The sequence below is a fragment of the Calonectris borealis genome, chromosome 16 (genome assembly GCF_964195595.1).
Source record: "Calonectris borealis chromosome 16, bCalBor7.hap1.2, whole genome shotgun sequence".
NCBI classification, from domain to species: domain Eukaryota; kingdom Metazoa; phylum Chordata; class Aves; order Procellariiformes; family Procellariidae; genus Calonectris; species Calonectris borealis.
The window spans coordinates 21714841-21735649 of record NC_134327.1 but is presented as its reverse complement, the minus strand read 5'-3'; the positions used below and the strand labels follow the sequence as shown (position 1 = coordinate 21735649).

The 20809-nt window shown below is 53.7% G+C and overlaps 3 protein-coding genes across 3 annotated transcripts in view; 1 reads left to right on the top strand and 2 right to left on the bottom strand.

Moving 5' to 3' along the window:
- Nucleotides 1–6: 6 nt before the first annotated feature.
- On the bottom strand, nucleotides 7–751 carry POLR3K (RNA polymerase III subunit K). The gene is made up of 3 exons (XM_075166022.1): nucleotides 582–751; nucleotides 410–497; nucleotides 7–329 (listed from the first exon to the last, which is right to left on the bottom strand). Exons 1-3 carry the CDS (start codon nucleotides 690–692, stop codon nucleotides 202–204), a joined length of 327 nt encoding a protein of 108 aa, XP_075022123.1. The 5' UTR covers nucleotides 693–751; the 3' UTR covers nucleotides 7–201.
- On the top strand, nucleotides 713–4487 carry SNRNP25 (small nuclear ribonucleoprotein U11/U12 subunit 25). The gene is made up of 6 exons (XM_075166020.1): nucleotides 713–846; nucleotides 939–1029; nucleotides 1144–1249; nucleotides 1349–1423; nucleotides 2854–2916; nucleotides 4282–4487. Exons 1-5 carry the CDS (start codon nucleotides 739–741, stop codon nucleotides 2906–2908), a joined length of 435 nt encoding a protein of 144 aa, XP_075022121.1. The 5' UTR covers nucleotides 713–738; the 3' UTR covers nucleotides 2909–2916; nucleotides 4282–4487.
- A 59-nt stretch (nucleotides 4488–4546) lies between these two features.
- The window catches only part of RHBDF1 (rhomboid 5 homolog 1), a 38474-nt gene continuing 22211 nt past the window's right edge, over nucleotides 4547–20809 (bottom strand). Inside the window, exons 4-18 of the mRNA XM_075165998.1 lie at nucleotides 17867–18080; nucleotides 16095–16301; nucleotides 15276–15398; nucleotides 14953–15113; nucleotides 12444–12695; nucleotides 11706–11817; nucleotides 10728–10802; nucleotides 9964–10125; nucleotides 9756–9856; nucleotides 8857–8920; nucleotides 8279–8373; nucleotides 7238–7313; nucleotides 6623–6723; nucleotides 6193–6346; nucleotides 4547–5377 (exon numbers count right to left, since the gene is read on the bottom strand). Of these exons, the coding sequence (XP_075022099.1) occupies nucleotides 4958–5377; nucleotides 6193–6346; nucleotides 6623–6723; nucleotides 7238–7313; nucleotides 8279–8373; nucleotides 8857–8920; nucleotides 9756–9856; nucleotides 9964–10125; nucleotides 10728–10802; nucleotides 11706–11817; nucleotides 12444–12695; nucleotides 14953–15113; nucleotides 15276–15398; nucleotides 16095–16301; nucleotides 17867–18080 (2317 nt within the window). The 3' untranslated portion in view covers nucleotides 4547–4957. The remainder of the gene's footprint in view (nucleotides 5378–6192; nucleotides 6347–6622; nucleotides 6724–7237; nucleotides 7314–8278; nucleotides 8374–8856; nucleotides 8921–9755; nucleotides 9857–9963; nucleotides 10126–10727; nucleotides 10803–11705; nucleotides 11818–12443; nucleotides 12696–14952; nucleotides 15114–15275; nucleotides 15399–16094; nucleotides 16302–17866; nucleotides 18081–20809) is intronic.

Sequence of the window (20809 nt, the reverse complement as noted above, 5' to 3'; positions counted from 1 at the left end):
AGACGGTTACTTCCACCCAGGGACGTGTTTATTGCAGGAGGCGGCATCCAGACCCCCTCCCCCGCGGCACCCAGACCCCCTCCCCGCGGGGCTTGCGCTCCCGGGGCCGGGCCCAGGCCGAGCCCCTCTCCCCGGCCGCGCGGAGGGAGAGCGGGCTGGGCCCGTGCCGCGGCCCCGCAGGCCCCGGGTGGGCCGGGGGCCTCAGTCCCGCCAGCGGTGCCCGCACTGCGCGTTGCAGCACTTGTAGAAGGTGGTCATGGGCTCGTCGGCCGAGCGCGTCTGGATCTGCATGAAGTAGGCGCGGGGGTGCTCGCACTTGGGGCACGGCTCTGCGGGGGGAGGCGCGGCGCCGTCAGGCGAGGCGAGGCCCGGACCCCGGCCCCCGCCCCGGCCCCCGGCCCGGCCCTACCTGCGGTGGAGTCCACGTTCTCCCAGGCCGCGGCGCCGCCCAGCACGTCGTCCACCTCCTTCAGCCGCGGGTACTTCCTGCTCGTCACCTGCGGGACGCCGCCGGTCAGGGGGCCCCGGCCCGCGCCCCGCCGCCCCCCGGCCCCCGCCCGCGCCCCGCGCCGCCCCGGCACCTTCCGCGTGACGTTGCGCACGTAGGGGCAGGTGGTGCAGGCGAAGCGGTGGCAGCGCGGCCCCTCCTCGGCCACCAGCACGTTGCCGCAGGCCGGGCAGAAGAGCAGCATCCCCGCTGCCGCCGCGCCGCCCGCCCCTTCCGGCGCGGCGACGGCGATGGCGGAGGCCGAGGAGGAGCTGGCGCACGCCGAGGTGCTGGAGCTCTTCCAGGCGGCGCTGGCGCGGCTGGTGCAGGACCCGCTGCTCTGCGACCTCCCGCCGCAGGTGGGGCCGGGGGCGGCGGGGGACGGGGCCGGGCGGGCGGCGGCGGGGCTCAGGCCCGCCTCGCTCGCATGTCGCGGCCGTGCCGCCCGCAGGTGACGGCGGAGGAGATCGGCTCGCAGGTGGCGCTGGAGTACGGGCAGGCCATGACGGTGCGCGTCTGCAAGGCGGACGGCGAGACCATGCGTGCGTCCCGGGGCCGGGGGGCGGGAGGAGCGGGCCGGGGGCCCGGGCCCGGCTGGGCGGTGCGGGGTGGCAGGCCGGCGGCCGGGGCGCTGACGGGGCTCTCCCCCGCTCCAGCCGTGGTGGTGGTGCAGAACGCCTCGGTGCTGGAGCTGAAGAAGGCGCTGCGGCGGCACGTCCAGCTGCGGCAGGCACGGCAGGGCGGCGTCCAGCACCTCAGCTGGTGAGCGGCAGCGGGGGGCTGGCGGGCTCCGCTCACCCCCACCTTCATCACTTTCCCAGCGGTTCCTCCTGCCGCCCCCCCCAAGTGTTTTTCCCCTAGGAAGTACATATGGAGGACATACCACTTAACCTACGCCGGAGAGAAGCTGGCGGATGACAGGAAGAAGCTGAGAGAGTGAGTAATCAAGTCTCTTCTGGCGTCCGTGGGGCCGGCGGGGCCCAGCGGCAGCGCACGCAGCAGCTGCACAGGCTGACTCGGGACTGCCCTGGCTCAGACGGGGCCTCCCAGCACTGCAGCGGGCTGCCCAGGGCAGCGGTGGAGTCACCATCCCCGGAGGGATTTAAAAGCCGCGTAGATGTGGCGCTTAGGGACACGGTTTAGTGGTGGACTTGGCAGTTAACGGTTGGACTTGACGATTTTAAAGGTGTTTTCCAACCTAAATGATTCTATGATTCCACTTGTAATTGACTGCAAGATGGGACCAGCACCGCACAGAGAGGCAGGACAGGCCCTGCCCGGACAGGCTGAGAGGCCGTCTACAGGACAGGGAGGCCTCAAGTAGTTCCTCAGCCACCACCATCCTGTGCCGAGCGTGTTCATCCAATTCAGACCACACCAGGGCACTCGGACGCATTGCCCCTTGGCCGCCTATGGCAAGCGCCTGCAGGATAGGTTATGCTTACTAAGGTTACACCTGAGGTATCCTGCAGAGACAAGATTAGTGAGAAAAAGCACGAGCGTGAGGGGAGTGGAACACAGAGAAGGCCAGGAATGGTGTCATGCACATGAAGCACATCAGTTCATCTCCAGGGAAACTGGGAGCACGGGGAGCTACTCAGCAGAGGATGGGGTCAGGACACATTATGTGGTCGAGAGGATCCAGGGGAGAAGGGACCTCTGGAAGTCCTCTGGTCCAACCCTCTGCACAAGCAGGGTCAGCTAGAGCTGGTTGCTCAGGACCGCGTCCAGTGGGGTTTTGAATATCTCCAAGAATGTGGACTCCACAACCTCTCTGGACAACCCATTCCAGCGCTCAGTCTCCCTCACAGAGGGCTTGGCAGAGCTGCTGAGGTAGAAGGGTAGGAAGGAAGAATGGCAAGCAAAGGGCAAACCAGGGATAAGTGTTGGGCTCTGGATCTGCTCAGCCGCATATCAGAGACCATCTAGTAACAACACTGACAAACCATTCCCATGTTTCCATGCCCGTTCTCAAGGCAAGCAGGCAGGAGGTGCTTCTGAGCACTCCAGCTGTGGCATACAGCGCTGCTGGGTATGCCAGCCTGCGTGCAGACCAGCAAGAAAAGCTTGTCTGAAGTATTAAAAATTTAGCAAGACAGCCCTAATCAAAGCTGTCCTCGAAAGACTGAGCCATGGGTGATAGATGTTGCGTTTAAGGGGATGTTGCAGTTAAAAAGGCAGATGATCAGATCCTTCATTGCTGGCAGCATGTTCTTCATAGAGGAGTGAGAATTTTAACTTGCCCTGCATTAGAGCACAGCACGGGATCGTAGGTGTCCATCTCCCCCGGGAAAGAGGCAGCTATAGGATTTCAAAGGTTGTGGTTCCTGGGAAAGTGGCATGTTACAGCATAACTTTCTGTTCAGGTATGGCATCAGAAACCGGGATGAGGTCAGCTTCATAAAGAAACTTCGAAAGTAACCTGTCAGGTAAGTCCCAAATATCCATTAAGAGCTACCAATTCTTCGTCTTCCACTTCCTCGGGCCTTAGTGTTCAGGCCCACAGCAGCTGGTGTTGCTGCTCTCGCTGTGTAGCAGAGCATTTCTGAATGCTCTGCATTAGGCTTGTGCCCTGGCTCGGGTCTGTTTCCACATCCTGGTTGTGTTGCTTGTGCTTCTCTCAGGGCAGGGAGTGATAATTCAGCTACTTCAGTTAATATACATCAGGAGCAGCAGCAGCAATATCTTAATGCTGGCAATGGTTTATTGCTAACCCTACTTTATCTTTAGACTCTGAATCTGCTCCCACAATGTTTTGAGATGCATTAAATGCAGTGTTCCTTTGTTTGCCCTTGTGATTGCTTCTAGGGCCTTGCTTTTAGGCTTCTTGAATCTCTGGAAATGACTGCTAGGAATGTGGCTGGGTGCTAACTAATCCGCAGGAGGACAGAGGTCTCTCTGGCCATCACCCAGGTCATTTGGGTCCTTCTCTGTGCCTCAGACCCGAGTGACTGTTCTCCCACCCTGCTCCTAGCGCTCCTGTACCATTCAGAGCACCTGCAGCTAACAGAGATGTCCCGTGGGTGCGCATAAGCAAATGCAACAAGCAAACACAGCATGTTCTTTGCTGTTCCACAGGGGGTGTATTTTGAGCCATCTCTCAATTACTGCAAGCTATAAGGAGTTAGGGAAAGGGGCCTCAGCTTACATATCCTGTAGTTTTTGTCTCTCAGTTTCTCCGTTTTCTGGTTTATAGAAACTTGATTTCAACCAATTAATTGTTCTCAGAAGACAGGACACACCACTGGGCAACTCTTGGTCATGGTATTTCTGTGCAGCTGATGCTTTTAAAAATACTTCCAGCACAGGAAGCACTAGTAGCATGTATATTTTTACCTCTTTGTAACCTATGTAGACATAATTCTGGTATTATACTGCTACTTTTAGAAAGTTGCGCACACAAACACAAGATGTGGCCAACACCCTCAAGCTTAGTAAGTTTAAAATTGTCTGCTTCCCCTCAACATCTGAAAACACAATCACAGTGTCTGAAGAGCAGTGGTAACAGCAGCTTTTCCAAACGCTTGGGTTTCTGTTTTGCGGCTCCAGCTAGCTGGGTTGCTTTGTGACCACGGTAGCTTTTTTCTTCTTTCAATGCTGCCGCAATTGCAACATCCAGGGTAGTAAAATGTGTGCCATGACAGAAGCCCTCTGCCCCACGGTGCCTGTGACCAGCCTCTGACCTGCGGCACCGGCTGATCCCCCCTGGACTGTCTAGGCGTGGTGGTGTGGTGATAAGAGAGCCCAGCATGCAATAACTATTGTCACTGCCAAACATCTTCTTTCTTTAACAGAGAGGGCAGAGAGTCCAGCACTACCACGACCAGACTCTGGATTCAGCACGTTCCTGGAGGAAAAGGTTGTAACATTTCAAAGAGAAACAAACTCCAGTTGAATGGACATTCCCGTGTGTTTTTTGCGGTTGCTATTTGAAATCTCTGCTTCTGAGCTGTATGTGGAATGTGCTTTCAGTGGTTAAAGAGATGCTCTAGTTTTCTGAGGCTTTTAAGGCCCTTATTTCCAGCTGCAAATCTGCGTCTGACTGTTTTGGGTGCTAGAAAAGGATTGATTCTACTGGTACATGAACAGCATAGATGAGATAAAGTAACAAACGTAGCCACAGACTATGCAGAACAATTAACAGTAGCTAAAACGCTACCTTACCATTTAATCACCACCTTAGCAGTAGTAAACAACTCTGGTTAAAAATGTAGTATTGAAACTAGTGTAATAAAAATAATGGCAGCAGAAAAGGTTCAATACAATTGAACAAGGCACAAACGTTCTGTTTTCAGAGTCTTCTGAGATAAGGCAAAACATGCCTGCCAAGTGCTAAGGAGACAGTTTAAATTAACCACGGGCAGGGTTAGAAGTGTCATTGGATTAGAGGCTTTGTCCACATGGAACTGGCACAGCAAACGCAAAGACAGTCCATCTCCAGTGCCTGCTCGAGAAGCCAGTCTTTGCCTTTCAGTGGAGCTGTGCATCCAGGTCGTATTTCTCGCAGAATTTGTCTGTGAATGGTATACAAGTAAGGAACTCGCACCACTCGCACTTGATGGGGTAGAAATAGAACAGAATCACAAGTCCTGAGAAGAGTGCAATGAAGATGAGCTGGAAAACTATAATTTGGCATCGCTTCCTATATAAATCAAACTTCCCAAAGCTAATGTAGGGCAGGAAGGCAAAGGAGAGGAAGAAACCACTGATAAATCCTGAAATGTGAGCAAAATTATCAATCCAAGGCAGGAGGCCAAAGGCAAAAAGAAAGAGCACCACAGCCAGCAGCTTGAAGAAAGCCCTCCATGGGCGTGCCAGGATTTGCCAACTCTGGAAGAGCTCCACAAAGAGACAGGCCAGAATCCCAAACTGGGATCCTGCAGGGCCAACCTGCAGAAGAAGAGCATTACAGGTAACATCAGGCACATCCCATCTGCCTGGCTTCTGCAGGCATTACAGTTATTCACCATTCAACTCCTTGTTCAGTGTTTCTTGGGAAAGAGATGCCGCAGCTTGCAACTTCATCCTTATAATGGGGTTCAAGGAGTAAAGGGGCCTGGTTTGATTTAGGATCAAGGTAGGTGTGAGGCCAGCAATCACCAGAACAGATGCTATATTTAAGGAAGACAGATCTGGTTTAAGTCACCAGAGTGGAGCACCCTTGAAGGCAATCTCCTGGCTCCCCCCACCCACCATGCACTTTTCCTTACTGAAGGACTTGAAGATAGTCCTCCAGGTCCTGCCACGCAGTCTTCTAAGTGAAGCTGGATGGTCACATCAGACTTCTCCAGCTGTGGCATGTGGACAGGGACAGTCCTGGACAGTCTGTGGGGAAGGTAAGCTCTGCTCTTTGCCCCTCTCCTGCCTGCCACTCATGTGGAGGGTGTCTGGCATCAGCTACAGCTCTCAATTTCCAGCCTGCCAGGGGCCTCTCTTATCCTGTGGTTGGACAAACCCCCCCGTTCATTACGAGAGGCAGCCTTCCTACTGCACCAGCCCGGGCCAGTCACCTGGCAAGCCCAGGGTACTCTGCGGGATGTTATTGCTCAGCAGCTAGGTGATGGTGCGCTGCCATCTTCTAGCTACAAATCTGCACAAGCCACGTGCCGCAGAGATGAGCCCAGCTCTGGTGTCTCTGCACAGGCATGTAGAGGAGGCTTGTGTTCAGGGCAAGTTACCGGGACCCTAGTCTGCAGGAGACCCACCTCTGCTCTGTAGGGTAGAAATATTGCACTGGCAAGGTTCCCAGTGATGCCACTGAGCAGGTAGATGATAGAGATGCGATGCCATCCTGCCAGCTTCTCTAGGTCCCGCAGGATCGTCATTTGGAAACAGACTGAAACCAGACAGTGCAGGATCCTGCCAAGTTCAGAGTACAGGAGCTGAAGCAGTAGCCACTGAATGTCACCCCTGTGCTGGTGTTCTTTGACGAGCTTTGCTGAGAGCTCCCGGTCCGGCCTCGCCCACGCCTCTAATAGCCCTCCCAGCAAACGCAGCATGGTAAACGTCAGTAGGGACAACAGCTCAGCCCCCACCGTGTCCCCCAGGGAAGGAACTGCCAGAACAAGCCTCATAGCAATCCCAGGGTTCAGGGTTCCCCCACCCAGATAGCGGAAGTTTTATACCTACGCTTACCCAGCATGGAGGAAAAGCGAGAGCCAGAGGCGGTAGAACTGGTCAGGGACTTCTGGATTTAGGAAAGGGAGGAGTCCACAGACGTCATCCATGCAGTGCACCTAGGGCAGAAGTGGGGTCGTGAGGTGCGTCAGCCAGCATGGCCCTTCACGAAGGCCAGGGAGACTGCAGTTAGCTCTGAAAGAGGGGCCCTCTTCCCTCTTCTCCGCTATCTCAAGTCCCAACCCTTGTCTTCAACACCAAGTTACACATGGCCCCACCCATTCCCCATGGCAGCTCTATGCCCTCATTCTTCACCCCAACACACGCGCAACTGAGACATCTGCATTTGCTCGCCGATGGAGCAGGAAGGTTGCATTCTCCTCCTGCTTCCACAGTGGTTCTATGTTGGGCGTTCGCAGCTGCCAGCCCAAGACCTAAACTGGTCTCCAAAGAGGGACAGATGCAGCCAGCTCTGCCACTACTGTCTGGATCAGCAACTTCCCCGGGCTCAGGGTGGGATAGGACACAGGACTCCCACCTACAGTGCAGCACAGTCGTCCCCATATCTTGCCAAGCTGCTAAGGGGAACAGGAGGAGAAGGGCAGCCATACAAACCCCCAACTCCACACTTACCTGAGAGCAGAGTGTTGCCTCCTCATGGAAATATCCCCGCATAAATTCACAATACTCCCGGGAAGTTATTTCACACCTGGAGGAGGCACAAGTAATCAAAACAAGGAACAAGTCACACGTGGAAGGCACAGTGGACCATCCTGTGCCCTCCCAGGCCACCCAGTCCCCCTTGCCTCATCCCAAGTCTGCCTGTGAGAACTGCTGCCTTCAGCTGCCCCTGAGGAGCTGTAGTGTCTCTGCAACAGGCGCACTAACACATTCCCATTTGAGCCCAGTGCCACTCTCCATACACCCCTCTTGCTTCTCTCCCACACTCCAGCCCGAGTCACCTCCACAGGCGAACGCTCTGCATACAGGGGCTCCAAAACAAGTGCCGAAGCTGAGCTAGTTACAGCTGAGAAAGAACCACCAGAGCTGGGGGAAGCTGCGTCTCTGGGGCCGGGGGAGTCCTGTGCCTCCGCTGCTGACAGAGTGGAAAGGGGGGCTAGGCCAAGAACATCCCGTCATGACTTTCAGGGACAGAGAAACTCCTTGGGGCAGCACTGATTTTTCTCCCTAGCAGGGAAAGCCAGGCCCCAGCACTGGGTAACTATTCAAGCTGAGGAGCAACATGAGGATGAACAGCATCTTCCTTGTTGGCAAACTCGGAGCAGGTTGTTTCCTCACATTTTAAATGCTCAGGGACGCCATGCTGGGGCCAATGTGCCCTGTCAGGACCAAGCTGCCCATTTCCAAGGAAAAGTGAAGCACTCCCCAGCAGAAGTATTTAAGCCCTTGGGATGCGAGTCCCTCCAAACTGCAGGACCAGTTGAGCGAGATACCCTGCTGCACCGGAGACTCAGGCTGTTATTTCCTGCTCATCCCAGAGTCCTGCTCCGTCTGGGAGACCAGTCATGGCGCCCTGTCCAACTCCCCTTCCCAGCAGGGCTCTGGGCTGTGGGAAGCACAAGGAGGACAAATGGCTGTGTCTACAACCTGAGAAGGGCCCCCTATGTCTCACCCCAACACGCAGCCCCTCTCCATACAGGTGAAACTCGTTACCTTCCTTTGGTCCCAATGCAGCAGGGCCGGCCTGTAATCACGCAGTCCATGTGAAGGTGGTTGGTGTAATTCCCAGCACTGTTTTTTGTGCAGATCTGGAAAATGACAACAGGCTGCAGTCAGACAGACAGGGCTTTGCTTGCTGCCTGGGTAAGGTCAAAACAGGCCCTTGTGAAGAAGCCAGTCCCAGAAACATGGGCCTCCCAAAGCCTCCCTCTGACAGCAAGACGGTGACTGACACCCCATCTGCCTGAGCCGTTGGAGCCTCAATCAACACCTCCGCCCCACCGAGGGACGAAAACAGCGCCCAGGCTGAGTCAGTCTCCATCACCCTGTTACCCTGGCAGGGCCCAGGGCTCTAGCAGGGCTTTAGGTGGTGCGGGGGGACTTTTGTTGTTGGAGGGCTTCAAGCCTAGAGCTAGACAAAGCCATGGTTGCCCTGACCTGATGTTTGTGACAACGAGCAGGAGACTGCACCAGAGACCCCTTCCACCAACACAGCTGTGGCTCTGCACAACGGGATGCAAACGCCATATTCCAGCTGCCCATAGAGGCCCTGTGCCACCGGCGATGCTCACCGGCCATTTGGTGATGTCGTCCGGCCACTCATGTGGCTCCATTGAGGCTGGCTGCTCACACACCCTGCAGCAACAGAAAGCAGAGATCAGCCAGGGAACACCAGCAGCAGGCAGGATCCCCCAGGGAGCCACCACACTGTCCCTGTCCCAAGGGTCCCACAGCTCCCCTCGGTCCCTGGCAAGGGGCTGGTGACACGCTACATCAGATCAGCCAAGGCTGTGCCGATCAAAGCCGCAGCCTCCTTCCAGTGAGCAGAGAGCACGGCTTCAGCACAAAGGCAGCCGTCCGAGAGCACGCAGCTGCCCAGCAACTCGCTGGCTCCTTTCCAGGCGGACACAACCCCAAGGGTGGGCCTTCAGCTGGTCTCAGCTCTACATCAGCCCATGGTGCCATGGCACCCAGCAGCTGGCCGGGCTCTGGGGCAGAGGTGTGCTGGGAATGTGACTGCTGTACCCCAAGAAGGGAGCCCGTGCGGGGAGCAGGTGAGGAGGGGCAAAGGCATGAGGAAGGCACCCACAGCTAACAAGCCACTGTGCAGGTGGGCTGCCAACAACAATGGAACCTAGGGGGAGCAGAAGTATCACCACACTGCCTCTGCCTCCCGTTGGGGCAGGTAGGGACATTACTGCCCCCATGTCCCTTGGTCTCCAGAGCCATCACAGAAACATGGTGGGATGACTCTCACGATTGGAGTGCTGCAATGGATGGCTATAAGCTCTTCAGAAGGGACAGGCGAGGAAGGAGAGGAGGTGGAGTAGCCCTGTATGTTAGGGAGTGCTTTGATTGTCTAGAGCTCCATGATAGTGATGATAAGGCCATCCAGCAATCAACTGGCCTGGGTCCCCATGCCTGACTCTAGAGTGCCTCCAGGATAGCAGCTGGACTAGGTAGGACCTACCTGGGGTCCTGATGACAAACAGACCCAAATTGCCTCTTGCTTCCTGCCAGCATTGGTGTGCTGGGGTGATGGGGCCACTTCACCCACACGGCCAGTGTGGACTGCAGGAGAGAGGAGAGGTGTCACCATGAAGCCCAGGGTGGGAGAAGCATCAACAGAAGTGGCCTTGAGCCTGCAGGGACAGCACGAAAGAGGCCACCGCACTCACCGAGCACTCCTCCTCCGAGGTCTGCACGCAGCCCGACTTGTCGTTCCGTACACAGCAAGCCGAGTGCTTCTCCTTCTCCCGCTTGGCACTGATGAAGCTGTGCACTTGCTGGTCCTGCCTCATGCACGGTGAGAACTTGGCCCCTAGGTGGATCAGGGCCTCCTGGCAGAGATGGAAACACTCAGGTCGGCCAAGGGGCAGGCAATGATTGCCCAGGGCAGAGCAGGCTGGGGGAACTGCGAGGGGTACCCCCATCAGGATTCAAGGGACCAGGAACAAGTCCTGCATGACGAAGCCCAACACACATCAGGCATACTCTCAATATTTGCTTTGAAGAAGGCAAGCCCAGAACAAAAGTTCAGGGATTTCCTTGCCCATGGCCCCAGAAAGGCCAGCGCTGTGGCCGGGAAAGGAAACTTTGGGACACGACAGCCACTCCCAGGGGGAATGGCATCAGGAAAGCTGTCGCACACCATACAACTCCTGCATTTTCTGTAGCTCTATGCTTGGCTTCGTAGGAACAGAGTGCAAAGCAGGAATGCCAAGGTCCATCCCAGCCTCCAAGAAGCCCATTCTGCAGGGTGGTTGGGGCAGGGAGCACCGCTGCACCCGGTCAGTGACGGCAGGGCCCCATGGGAAGTCAAACCAATGGCAGCTGCCAGCACCAAGCTCCAAGCAGCAGAGGGCCCCGGCCCCTGGGGTGGCATGGCTGCAGTGCACAGTCCCCCCTCAGCCCACCAACAGTCCCAGCCCACGGCACTCACTGAGCTGGGGCCGATCCAGAAGTTTTCCTGCTGAACATATTTGACATTTTCATAAACCCCTCTGTTTCGCAAGACCTGCAAGGAGAGAAAGCGAGAGCCCCATGAGCTCCTGCCCACAGGGTCAGCAGGGCAAGCAGCAGGGGCTGGTGAAAACAGCACCCAGGATGAACAGAAATCCCCACAGCCAATGACTGGGCACATGGTTCTCAAACTGTTCTTTTCCAGGATGACAGGTAAACCCCCATCAAGGCGTAGGCACCTTCATCTTAAGATTTCATTTAAAATGTCTCTGGCTATCTCTGGCTACTTCAACTTTCAGGAAATCCCAGGGCCTGGAGACCTGGGAGTGGCTTGAGAGCCTGCAAAAAGCTTCACACAGCTCAGAAGCATAAGCAGCACCTGCTGGCAGCGTAGGCTGGTGACAGTGCTCTGAAAGCTGTCAGACATGTAGGTGAGAAGCTCCCCAGGGCATCCCCTACATGGAACGGGGATATGGCTGTAGAGATACGTACCCCAGAGACCTTTAACAACACGCGAGAAGGCTACAAACAGCTTCAAGATCAGCTCTCAAAGTCAGACAGGTCAATTTTGCTCCTGGCAGAAGCAAAATTCTGCAACTGTTGCAAAAACTTAACTCAGGTTTGAAATATTTCCCTGCCATGAACATCCTTCTGGTCTCCACCAGGAGGGGAACAAGTTGTTTGAAAGGGTTCCCAGCACAGACACAACGAGAGCCTGCAAAGAGCCCACCATGCTTTGTGCTAAATATAATTTGATGTCAAGAACAACGTGGCTGCAGGAGGAAGAAAAGGCGGCATGGGGGCTCACAGAGATGTTGCAGGCAGCCCCCCAAGGCTGGACACCCAGTATCCAACTGTCAAGGCCTCACGCAAGTAGGCAATATGCTGAAGACTACAACACAGCAGCTGACGGCTGAGACACAGTCACACTCCAGGCAAATCAGGGGGATTTACTTACTGAATCAACAGTTTCATGTTGTGAGAACCCCACAGGGGCAATGCCGTAGATGCACACAGCGAGGATGGTGATGAGTGAATGCACAAATGTGACCCAGTAAGTGAAGAAAGGCCTGGATGGAGGGAAAGGGAAAAGGTCAGAGGCAGAAACCCAGGCACATTACATCTACTCACAGAACACAGGAGGAAAGCTGCTGTTTTTCCCCAGGGGCCTTGGCAGAATCTGGGGTACAGGGCCAGGATCACCTAGGGATGCACAAGACTGAAGGCAATGACCTAAGGTCTTGCTGGCAGACAGACCCTGTTTACTCTGACTCCCCCATTACACTGGGCAAGCCACCCTTTCCCAAGAAAACATCCATGAGAACACATAAGCCTGATGCCAAAGCGTGCTATGTGTCTGGAATAATAACTTTAGGGGAATGATCAGAGGCAGGGATACCTGAGCCTTCCTGTTCATCACAGGACAGTGGTGGTGGGGCAGAGATCTGCAGTCCCTCCAGGTAGCGTACAGACACCCAAAGCAACGTGAGGAGCGGGGTGTGCTCCCAGTGCGCGGTGATGCTAACGTGCTGCTGTCTGCTGCAGTTCGCACTGTACTTCAGGGATACAGACTGGGAGGTCTTAGCAGCAGGTTTCACCCAACCACCCCGAGGCAGCTGCCTGAGTCACCAAGGGGCAATAGCGATCAATCACTCCCCAGTTTTGTTGGGACCCCTTCTACGACTGCAGCTCTCACCTGTGATCATCCATGTCCTCAATCTGCCGCTTGACATAGCTGTCGATGCGCTTGCGGTATGTACGGTTTGTCAGCTTCCCCACCATACCCAGGCCATACGGCCTCTTCTCCTTGGCGAAGAGCTTCCTGACAGGGACGGCGATGCGCTGGCCACGCTTCTGTGGGCTGACACTCACTACCTCCTGCCGCAAGCGGACCTTGGGCTGTGCCAGGGCCCCATCCTTTTGCTTCCTCCAGCCTCGCTCCAGTGGACTGCAATAATAAGCAGGACAGCAATGGTTTCCTTCTCCACGGCACAGCAATGGGGACCAGCCCTTCCCTGGTCTTTGGTGTCAGCAGACCCTCTGTCTGTCCCACCACAGCTGGGCTGAGCAGCAGCTGATGGCAGACAAGGTGCCCTGAAGTGAAAGCTGTATTTCAAAGGGTTACGCAGCGCCAGTTGATGAAAGCACAGGACTACACGCAGAAGGTGGCACAAGGCAGCTGTGCCAAACTAAGCCCCATTGACGAGGAGCTCTCACGGCTTTAAAGAAGTGTTTCAGCAACAGGTTAAAATGGGGAGGCTGCAGCCGGGCACATCTGCAGCCTCATGCACATCTATTTCCTCTTCTACTTCATTCCTCTTACTCTGCTATGAAACTGAAGTGTAGTTTAGCCCAGCAGTGGAAATCCCCACCCTTGAAGCACTTTACTGTGATTGGACTGGCAAGTCAAACCCCCACGCCCACCAAATCGGACAGAGGAGAAGAGCAGGAATCCAAGCAGCTTCCCAGACCAAGAAAGTGACACTGTCACATGCCGCAAGCTGTGCCAGTTACCTCTCATGATCTGTCTTCCATTCCTCTCTTTATTTGCACCGATGCACGCATTTTTTGGGAGAACAACAAAACTAGGCTTCAACAACACAATAAAAATCCCAAGCATTACTGTCTAAAGGAAGGCTTTTTTACCAAAATGGAGTATGTGATGAACGTTGCACAAGCTACTGGTGAATAGTGCCTGCTTTGTAAGTCTCCATCGTATTCAAATGTTTTTTGTATGTCTTTGCTCTTAAACAGCAGTCTGGAGGTCAGGTCTGCAGCATTCAGACCCTGACCAAAAAAAAATCCTACCTACTATTTCACCCTTGCTCACTGCCTAGCACTGTAGTAGGCGTGTCCCTGCCACGCGCTCTGGTCTAGTTTACCTCCTCTGGCTTCCTAAATGACCCCTTTTGCACAAAGACAACGGTTGTCAGAAGCGGCCAAAGAAACCAGTTGACAAACTTTTTTCTGAAAGATCACCAGAGCATCTCGGAGAGATCATGACAGCTCTGAAGTATGGACAAGGAACAGGATGAGGGAGAATCTGAACCTCTTTAGCCAAAACCACTGCTGTCAAATTTTAGCTATTGTCAATATTGCACCTTGCAGAAGATGCATTTTTATAAAGCTGAAAGTCCCAACTTCCCCTTGGGAAGTCCTTCTCCAACAGAAAGAGCAGATTCCACTGCAGCCTGCTCTTGCCCCAAGAGTTCAAGTGGTTTCTGTGTTACGGACGTGCTGTTTCCCAATATTTCCGGTGCTGGGCTATCAGCCTATGCCAAAATAAACACCTGGCCACCTAAAAGGACACCCGACTGATTCTGATAACAGTTCTCTGAAGTGTGAAAGAAATGTATTTTCCTCAATCAATAAAACTATTTAAGGAGATCCAAACGGAGCCAAGAAGACTGAGACCGTCTCAGAGGAGTGACAACAAACTCCCACCATTTGCTGCTTCCACTTATGTTAAGACTGAGTCAAGTTCTTGGAAACACTTGAAGGGAAAGCGCCAACACAGCAAGATGGGCCGCGAGCAGCAGAACCACAACAAGGACCTCCCTGTCTGCTCCATGTTCACACCCAGTGGAGCTCTCTGCTGGGGTGAGCCGCCAGCTAAGCTAGAGCTGACTCGGAAACGACACAGAGCAATTACTCAGTACCAGTTACTCAGGTGGAAAAAATCTAGGCATACAATACAGTACCACCCACATATTTGTAGGGCTCTCTGCATCAGTGCCACGCCTTTCTCTCGTTTGGAGTGAGGAATGTAGCCCAGCTCGACACTCAGCAATGCTTCACACCGTTCCTTGGAGCGAGACAACAGCTCCTGGTGACTGTGGCAATGGCAACAGCCTTCTCGTCTTTGCTACATTCTCTGTAGCCGAAGGCTGGGCCCCCAGCATCCTCACAGCTGATTTAAAGTGTCTTTTGTTTCCTCAAGGCATGATACAGTCTCCAAAACGCATCACGTGAGGCTGAAAGTTGCTGGAGAGACTGCAGAGGTAGCCTCAGAGTCACCTTTCACATGCATGGGTAGCTGGGGCAGGAGGTCTTAAGCTGGGTTTAAAGAAATCCCATCATTGCACTGCTCTTTGAGCTCTGCACCCACAGCACTCAGATCTTGACTTCCTCCATGCAGGAGGTCCCACTCTGAATGGGTTGGCCACCCCATGTTAGGCTTTGGCAGCCTCCAGGAAGATACTCACAGTAGCAAGTGGCTTCTTTCAAGCTCATTTTTGTCCAAGGCACCTCCTGTGAGATCTGTCTGATCCTGAGGTTTCACCTCAGCATCTTTGATTGCAGCTTCTGATGGCGACTCGAACACTTCATCCGGATAAGTAGAGAGCTCCTCATGAAGGACTCCTTCCTGGGCAGAGAAACAGAAGTCCCCTCAGAAGAAGCCAGCATCGCATTTGAGACACCAGCCCGGGCAGAAAGCAGTGCTGCTCTCTGCCACACACAGTCCTGCCAGACCTAGAGTCTCGCACTGCCTCTGGGGCCAGCACCACACCACAGCCCTGCCCCTCACCCGAGCGAAGAAAGAAGTGTCGAGCTCGTCTGGAAAATCCACCGTGTCCTCCTCCAGGAAACTTGCTGGGGTGAAGCTGCGCCGCTGAGCTCTCCTCAGGGTGCTGTCCCTCACGGAGCGCCCCTGTAGCCAGAGAAAGCGGCATCAAGTCACTGCCAGAAACCTGAACCCCAGGCGCATGCGGAGCCGCCCCAGCCCGCGCACACGGAGACCAAGTGCTGAGCTGGTTCACGCTCATGTGTGGAACACAGCGGACCTGCTGATGTGTGACAACCTCCTGGTGAGACTCACAGGGGCTACCCCACTTCTCAATCCACAGTGCCCACTTCCCGTGTGGGTGAGGCTTGCAATGTGCTCCTCTACCACGTATTGTACAATGTCTCTGACCAAACCGCAGTGGTGGTACTGGACACAGCAAAAAGGTCACTGGACCCGGGAAAGCAGACACGTGGCAGGATGAAGAGACTTGCAATAGTAAGAGCCTCAGGTACTTCTTCCATGACTGCTGACCAGGTGCAGATGGACCGCCCAGAGGTCCAGGCAGGCTGAACTGGTCCTGCTGGAACACTCTGAGGCTGCTGGCTGTGAGAATCAAAGCCCCCAGGCCAATCAAGGGAAAGCAAGACCTGTACCAAAAACTAGCCATCATCCCTGCTTCTTGCAAATCCTGCCTCCTAGACACATGGCTGAAACAGAACAGAAGATGGCTTGGTTTCTTCCCCTACACCACTGCTCTCCCCCATCCTCTCTGCTCAGCAGCTCCTTCTCTCAGGGCAGAGCCTGCCACCAGAATGGTCCCTGCCCTCCCACAGACAGTACCTTCACCAAAGCTGCAGCTGCTCGGAAACTCATTTTGGCAACAGACTCCCGTTTCCGCCGTCGTGGGAGGCGATTGAACCCTGAGCGTGAGCTGGTGAAGGAGCAGAGCGACGTGGCGCCTGGCGTGATCGGTGTGTGGGGGATGCTGCAGCCGTCATTGTCATCAACCATACGGAAAGCTCGGCCGCGGGCCAAGGGGTCTATGATCTGCCGAGAGAAGAAGCCATTCAGTCCATTCACCCCCAAACCCTTCCCTACCAAGTCCTCCTCCCTCTAAGCAAACATCTTGAGACCATGATGGTGGCCTGGCTCCTGGAATTGATCACGAACCAGGCTGGATGGACCAACAAGCAATTCTACGATAGGGAGATACAGAATAATTGTTGCAAGCCAAGCCTTAGTTGTAAGCCTCAAACCTAAGTCCTCAAGCCTCTCCCCCTGCCGTTTTTTTTCTTTTCCTTCTTTTTTTTCTTTTTCTTTTGTTGGTATTGACTATTTTCACCCAGAATGTTCCTGACGTTCACAGGAGACTCCAAACCTTCTTCAGCCCTTCCTAAGCTCTTGGTTTCATTCATCTCCTGTGCCAGTGAGCTCTACAGTCAGAGAATGTGCTGTCTGAACAGGAGTTTGAGAAATCCCTGAAAACAGCCATGCTCTTTCTCCAGCTAGTTTCCTTTCTGATACTGGACAGCCCAGGACTTAAACAGTATTCTGCTGAAGCTTAACTGTATATTTACATCTGCTTCCATTAATTAAGTTATAACAGCTGGAAAAAGCAGACAAGTTTCCAGGAGCTGCAAGCCCTTCTTTGGGAGTCTTCAGGCCAAAGCTCTCACTTCTTCCAAACATACGAATCAACCTAATGAAAATATTGCCTTCAGCTACAAACGTTGCCTCTGTCCTTACATCATCACAGCTGTGGTTTCCATAAGACTTCTATGCTTTATCCTAATGTTTTACGAGCTTTTTTTAATCCACAGTTGTACACTCAACAGGAAGCTTTATGGGCTTACACCTACTGATACCATGTTCTGATTTAATGTAGCCCACATAGAGCCCAACAATACTTCTGAGTCTCCTGTGACCAAAGACTAACTGCAAGACACTTCAGCTAGTAAGAGAACAGGAAAGAGCACAACAAGGTGAAACTTGATTGAAAGATGCACAATATTCTCCTCTGCTTCAGTGATGCAGCCAGGCTTCAGGTCACAGACTAACCTGTTTCGGAAGGAATTTGTTCCCCCACTTGCCCGGGTTGATGTTCTTGACTGGGTCTTGTCCCCTGGGGTCACACTTGAAGGTAGTGAGTAGGGGGCTACCAGATGCCCTTTGCAGGCACTCAAAACCGTTTCTGAGGACCCATGAGCAGAGCGTTAGTGCCGCCGATGCAAGAGACACTTTTCAAAGTCCTAAATCATAACCAGGTTTCTATGAGGACAGTAGCTGTGCTACTGCCTGCATTCTGCTTGGGACAAAGATCCTCTAGGCAAGTGTCCTGAGTGATACCAGGCCTGTTACTATATATTTGGGTCCAGGATACTGGCCACTTTGTGTACAACAGAATTTTGTCCTTGCAAAATGGCAGCAAAAAGCCCGAGCTGAGAGCTTTTGGACATGCTGCACCCATCTAATCACCACCATAGTCACAACACGACCAACACGTCTCTGAGCCTACCACCGAAACAGCTGAGGGATCTCTCACAGCTGCCAAAGTGGTAAAGACACTGTGCAGGAAACTCACAATGGCCTTGACTCTGTCCCAGGTTACTCACCTTTTGCATGCCCAGCTGGCAGGGTCCGACATAGAGCGGAGGAGGAGTCTCTGTGCTTGTTAGAGAAATATTGTCCTGACTGGGCAAGTCCATTTCCCGGATGACCTGAGGTTTCAGCTTCCCATACCGCAGGCTGCAGTGGCGGAGGCTCTTTCTCTGCCATTTCTGAGTAGCGTCGCTGTCTTTGCTCACCCCAAACCAGTCCGCTGTGCCCCTGAAAGATGCCAGCATACAAGTGCAAAGAAGCATTATGTTTGCTTGGGCTACACACATGAGAAGACAAAACCCCTGATGGTCACTTCCAGCCCACCCCAACTCAAAGACAGGCAGAACTCTTCCCCACGAGCACCTCGCAGCCTGTCCTCAGCTTGTTTAGCAACCTGACAGATGCTGGCCAGAAATGTTCAACCATCAACAGCATTCTGTTTCTTAAGACAGAGGAAAAATGACAGGAGAGATTCACTGTGTGTAAAGGACGGTTTGCTCTGAGTTTTTCGAAAAAGAAAGAAAAAGAGATGGAACAGAAATTCAGAAAAGAACTTGGTGAAAGGTGTTTTTTTTTTCCTTTAAAAACCATCTATTGAAAACACTTACCGTCTTCAGGCCAGCTCTAGGTCCCCATTGTGGGATTGTACTGTTTCATGGCTCTGTAGCTTCTCCCGAGAGCCACCAGAATTCACTGTTCTCTCCCAGCCTCCCCCCACACTCCCAGGATATCCCTAACTTCTCCATCTCATGCTGCAGGGTTTCTATCCTCTCAAAGGTAACATTAATGGCAAACATTTGCTGTGGTCCTGATCTCTGCTAAGGCAGACACACACAGTTCTAAGCTGCTGGTTGCAGAAGTAGGAGCGCAAGGTTGCAGCCACGAGGTAGGTTTGCTGCCAAGTGGCTGCTGTCACAGAAGAGCGGTGGATCAGAAGCAAAATCCCAAGGAAGGCAGAGAGGGATCGGGATAAGTCAGACTTAACAACCTACTTCAAATACTGCAGGACAGCTGGTACCCTAAACCTACAAAGATCATTGCAGCTCTGCCAAGCCTTTCCCACTGTGGTTAATCCTTCCTCAGAAGATGACAAGCTGTGTCAGCCTACAGTTGTCTGGCCCAGGTGTCGAAACCCAAAAGTCCTTCGAAGCCAAACCCGAAACCCTGGCCTCAGACCCCCTGCTCAGGGGTAGGATTTCCAGCTGCTGAGAAGCAAGACCTCACAGATCACAAAGGAAGTATTAAAACATACAATGGGTTAAATCTCAAATTAGGTCACACAGGAGAAACTGAGTCAGTGCACTGGAGACAGGAAACTAGTCCTGTGTTTTGCACCTTACCGAGCAAAAATACCATCAACCAACAGGTGAAGGTGTCCTGCCACCATTTAAAAAGATGTGAATTTGAAACCCACAGCCTTTCCAGCTAAAACCTCCAGATGCAAACGGAGGTTGCCCTCAGTCTTCTCCGTTCTCTCAGCAATCCAGAACAGACCCTTCAGCAGGCGTGAGGTCACGTGGGCCATTCCTAGATCTTACCTGACCCCACTGACCCAAACATCTCCAAATGCCTCCAGCAAGTCAACAGGGGCCAGACCTCAGAGATGGGGCTATGTGCATGTCTCAAGGGCACTGCTCTGCTCCCACGGACCCACATCTTGTCAGAGCAATCTTTGTCTCCGTTCAGAGCAGAAGGGTCCGCACCTGGCCTGACAGACCCAAACCAAGCCTACAGCGCAGGCTGTGCAGATGCACAGGCACAAGACACGCCACACAACAGTCTTACAACTCAGAGGGCTTCTCATAGACTGACGTAACCAATATTTCAACACCACGATGACCTTGGGTGACAAGCCTGTACATGGGGTCTCTCCTCAAACGGAGAGGACAGAGTCGTTTGTGCCCATACGAGCCTGCTGACGAATGGCCCATTGCGCCAACAGCAGCGCCTCAGAGCCCTCTGAAACTGTGCTCCTGCTAGCCTGGAAGGACAAGCACTACCACAGCTGTTTTGCACTGTGAGGACCACTCCTGAACTGCCAGAGACCACTACTGGTCCAGGGCCAGGATAAAGAGCTACTCTCTGATCATAGTCAAGAGTCCAGGAGAGCTAACTACGGAGTTTAGAGTATCTGGAGCACCCTGGGAAGATGCTGAACGCCCTACAGACTCCCTGGAGCACTGTAACAAGCAATGAACCAACATCAGAGGCCAGCTCTCGCTCTTCTATCACCTTGAGCTAACCAGCCCTGAAAGCCCAAGACCAAATGCAAGCAGTCGCCAGGTGGACACAGTGCCAGGGTCGCATCTGGCCAAGGGTAGCAGTGAGGAAGGTAGGACAGGAATGGACTCCTGGGCATTAGGTCCAGTCCCTGCCACACACAAAGTCACATAGTCTGTTTGATTTAAAAGTTTACTGAGCTCCAGTCTCGGGGTGGTGGTCGATGGGCCATTGTGCCCTGGACTCCCGGAGTGGCTCATCTCCTTGGTGCTAAGTAAACGAAGACCTCCACCTCAAAAAGAAGACAGTCACATTTGGATTAGAAAAAGCCACGATGTCATCAGGGAAAGATGCTCTATTCCATTCACCAGCTTCTGAGCCCTGTCTGGACCAACATGACTAGCATCTGCGGTGCTGCTTCCTCTCCTTCCCCTTCTGCCCCAAGGAGGCTTCAGGGCCAACATATGCATACGCCACATGTTGCATTGATGCAAGCGAAGGCAGGCTGCGCTATGGCTGCCCCGGGGAGATATTCCAGCTACGGTGAACACCAGGAGGTTGACAGCTTGTTAGGAAAGGCAGGAGGGAGTGAGGCTGGTGGGTGGACAGCTTGTTAGTCCATGCTACTTATTGACAGCTGCCTACATGTTTAGTAGGAGTGACAATTGTTTTTTGTTAGAAGCACACATTAACTTTCTCACTCCCGCCTGTTTATAGGCTCCTGGCCAGCCCTGGGA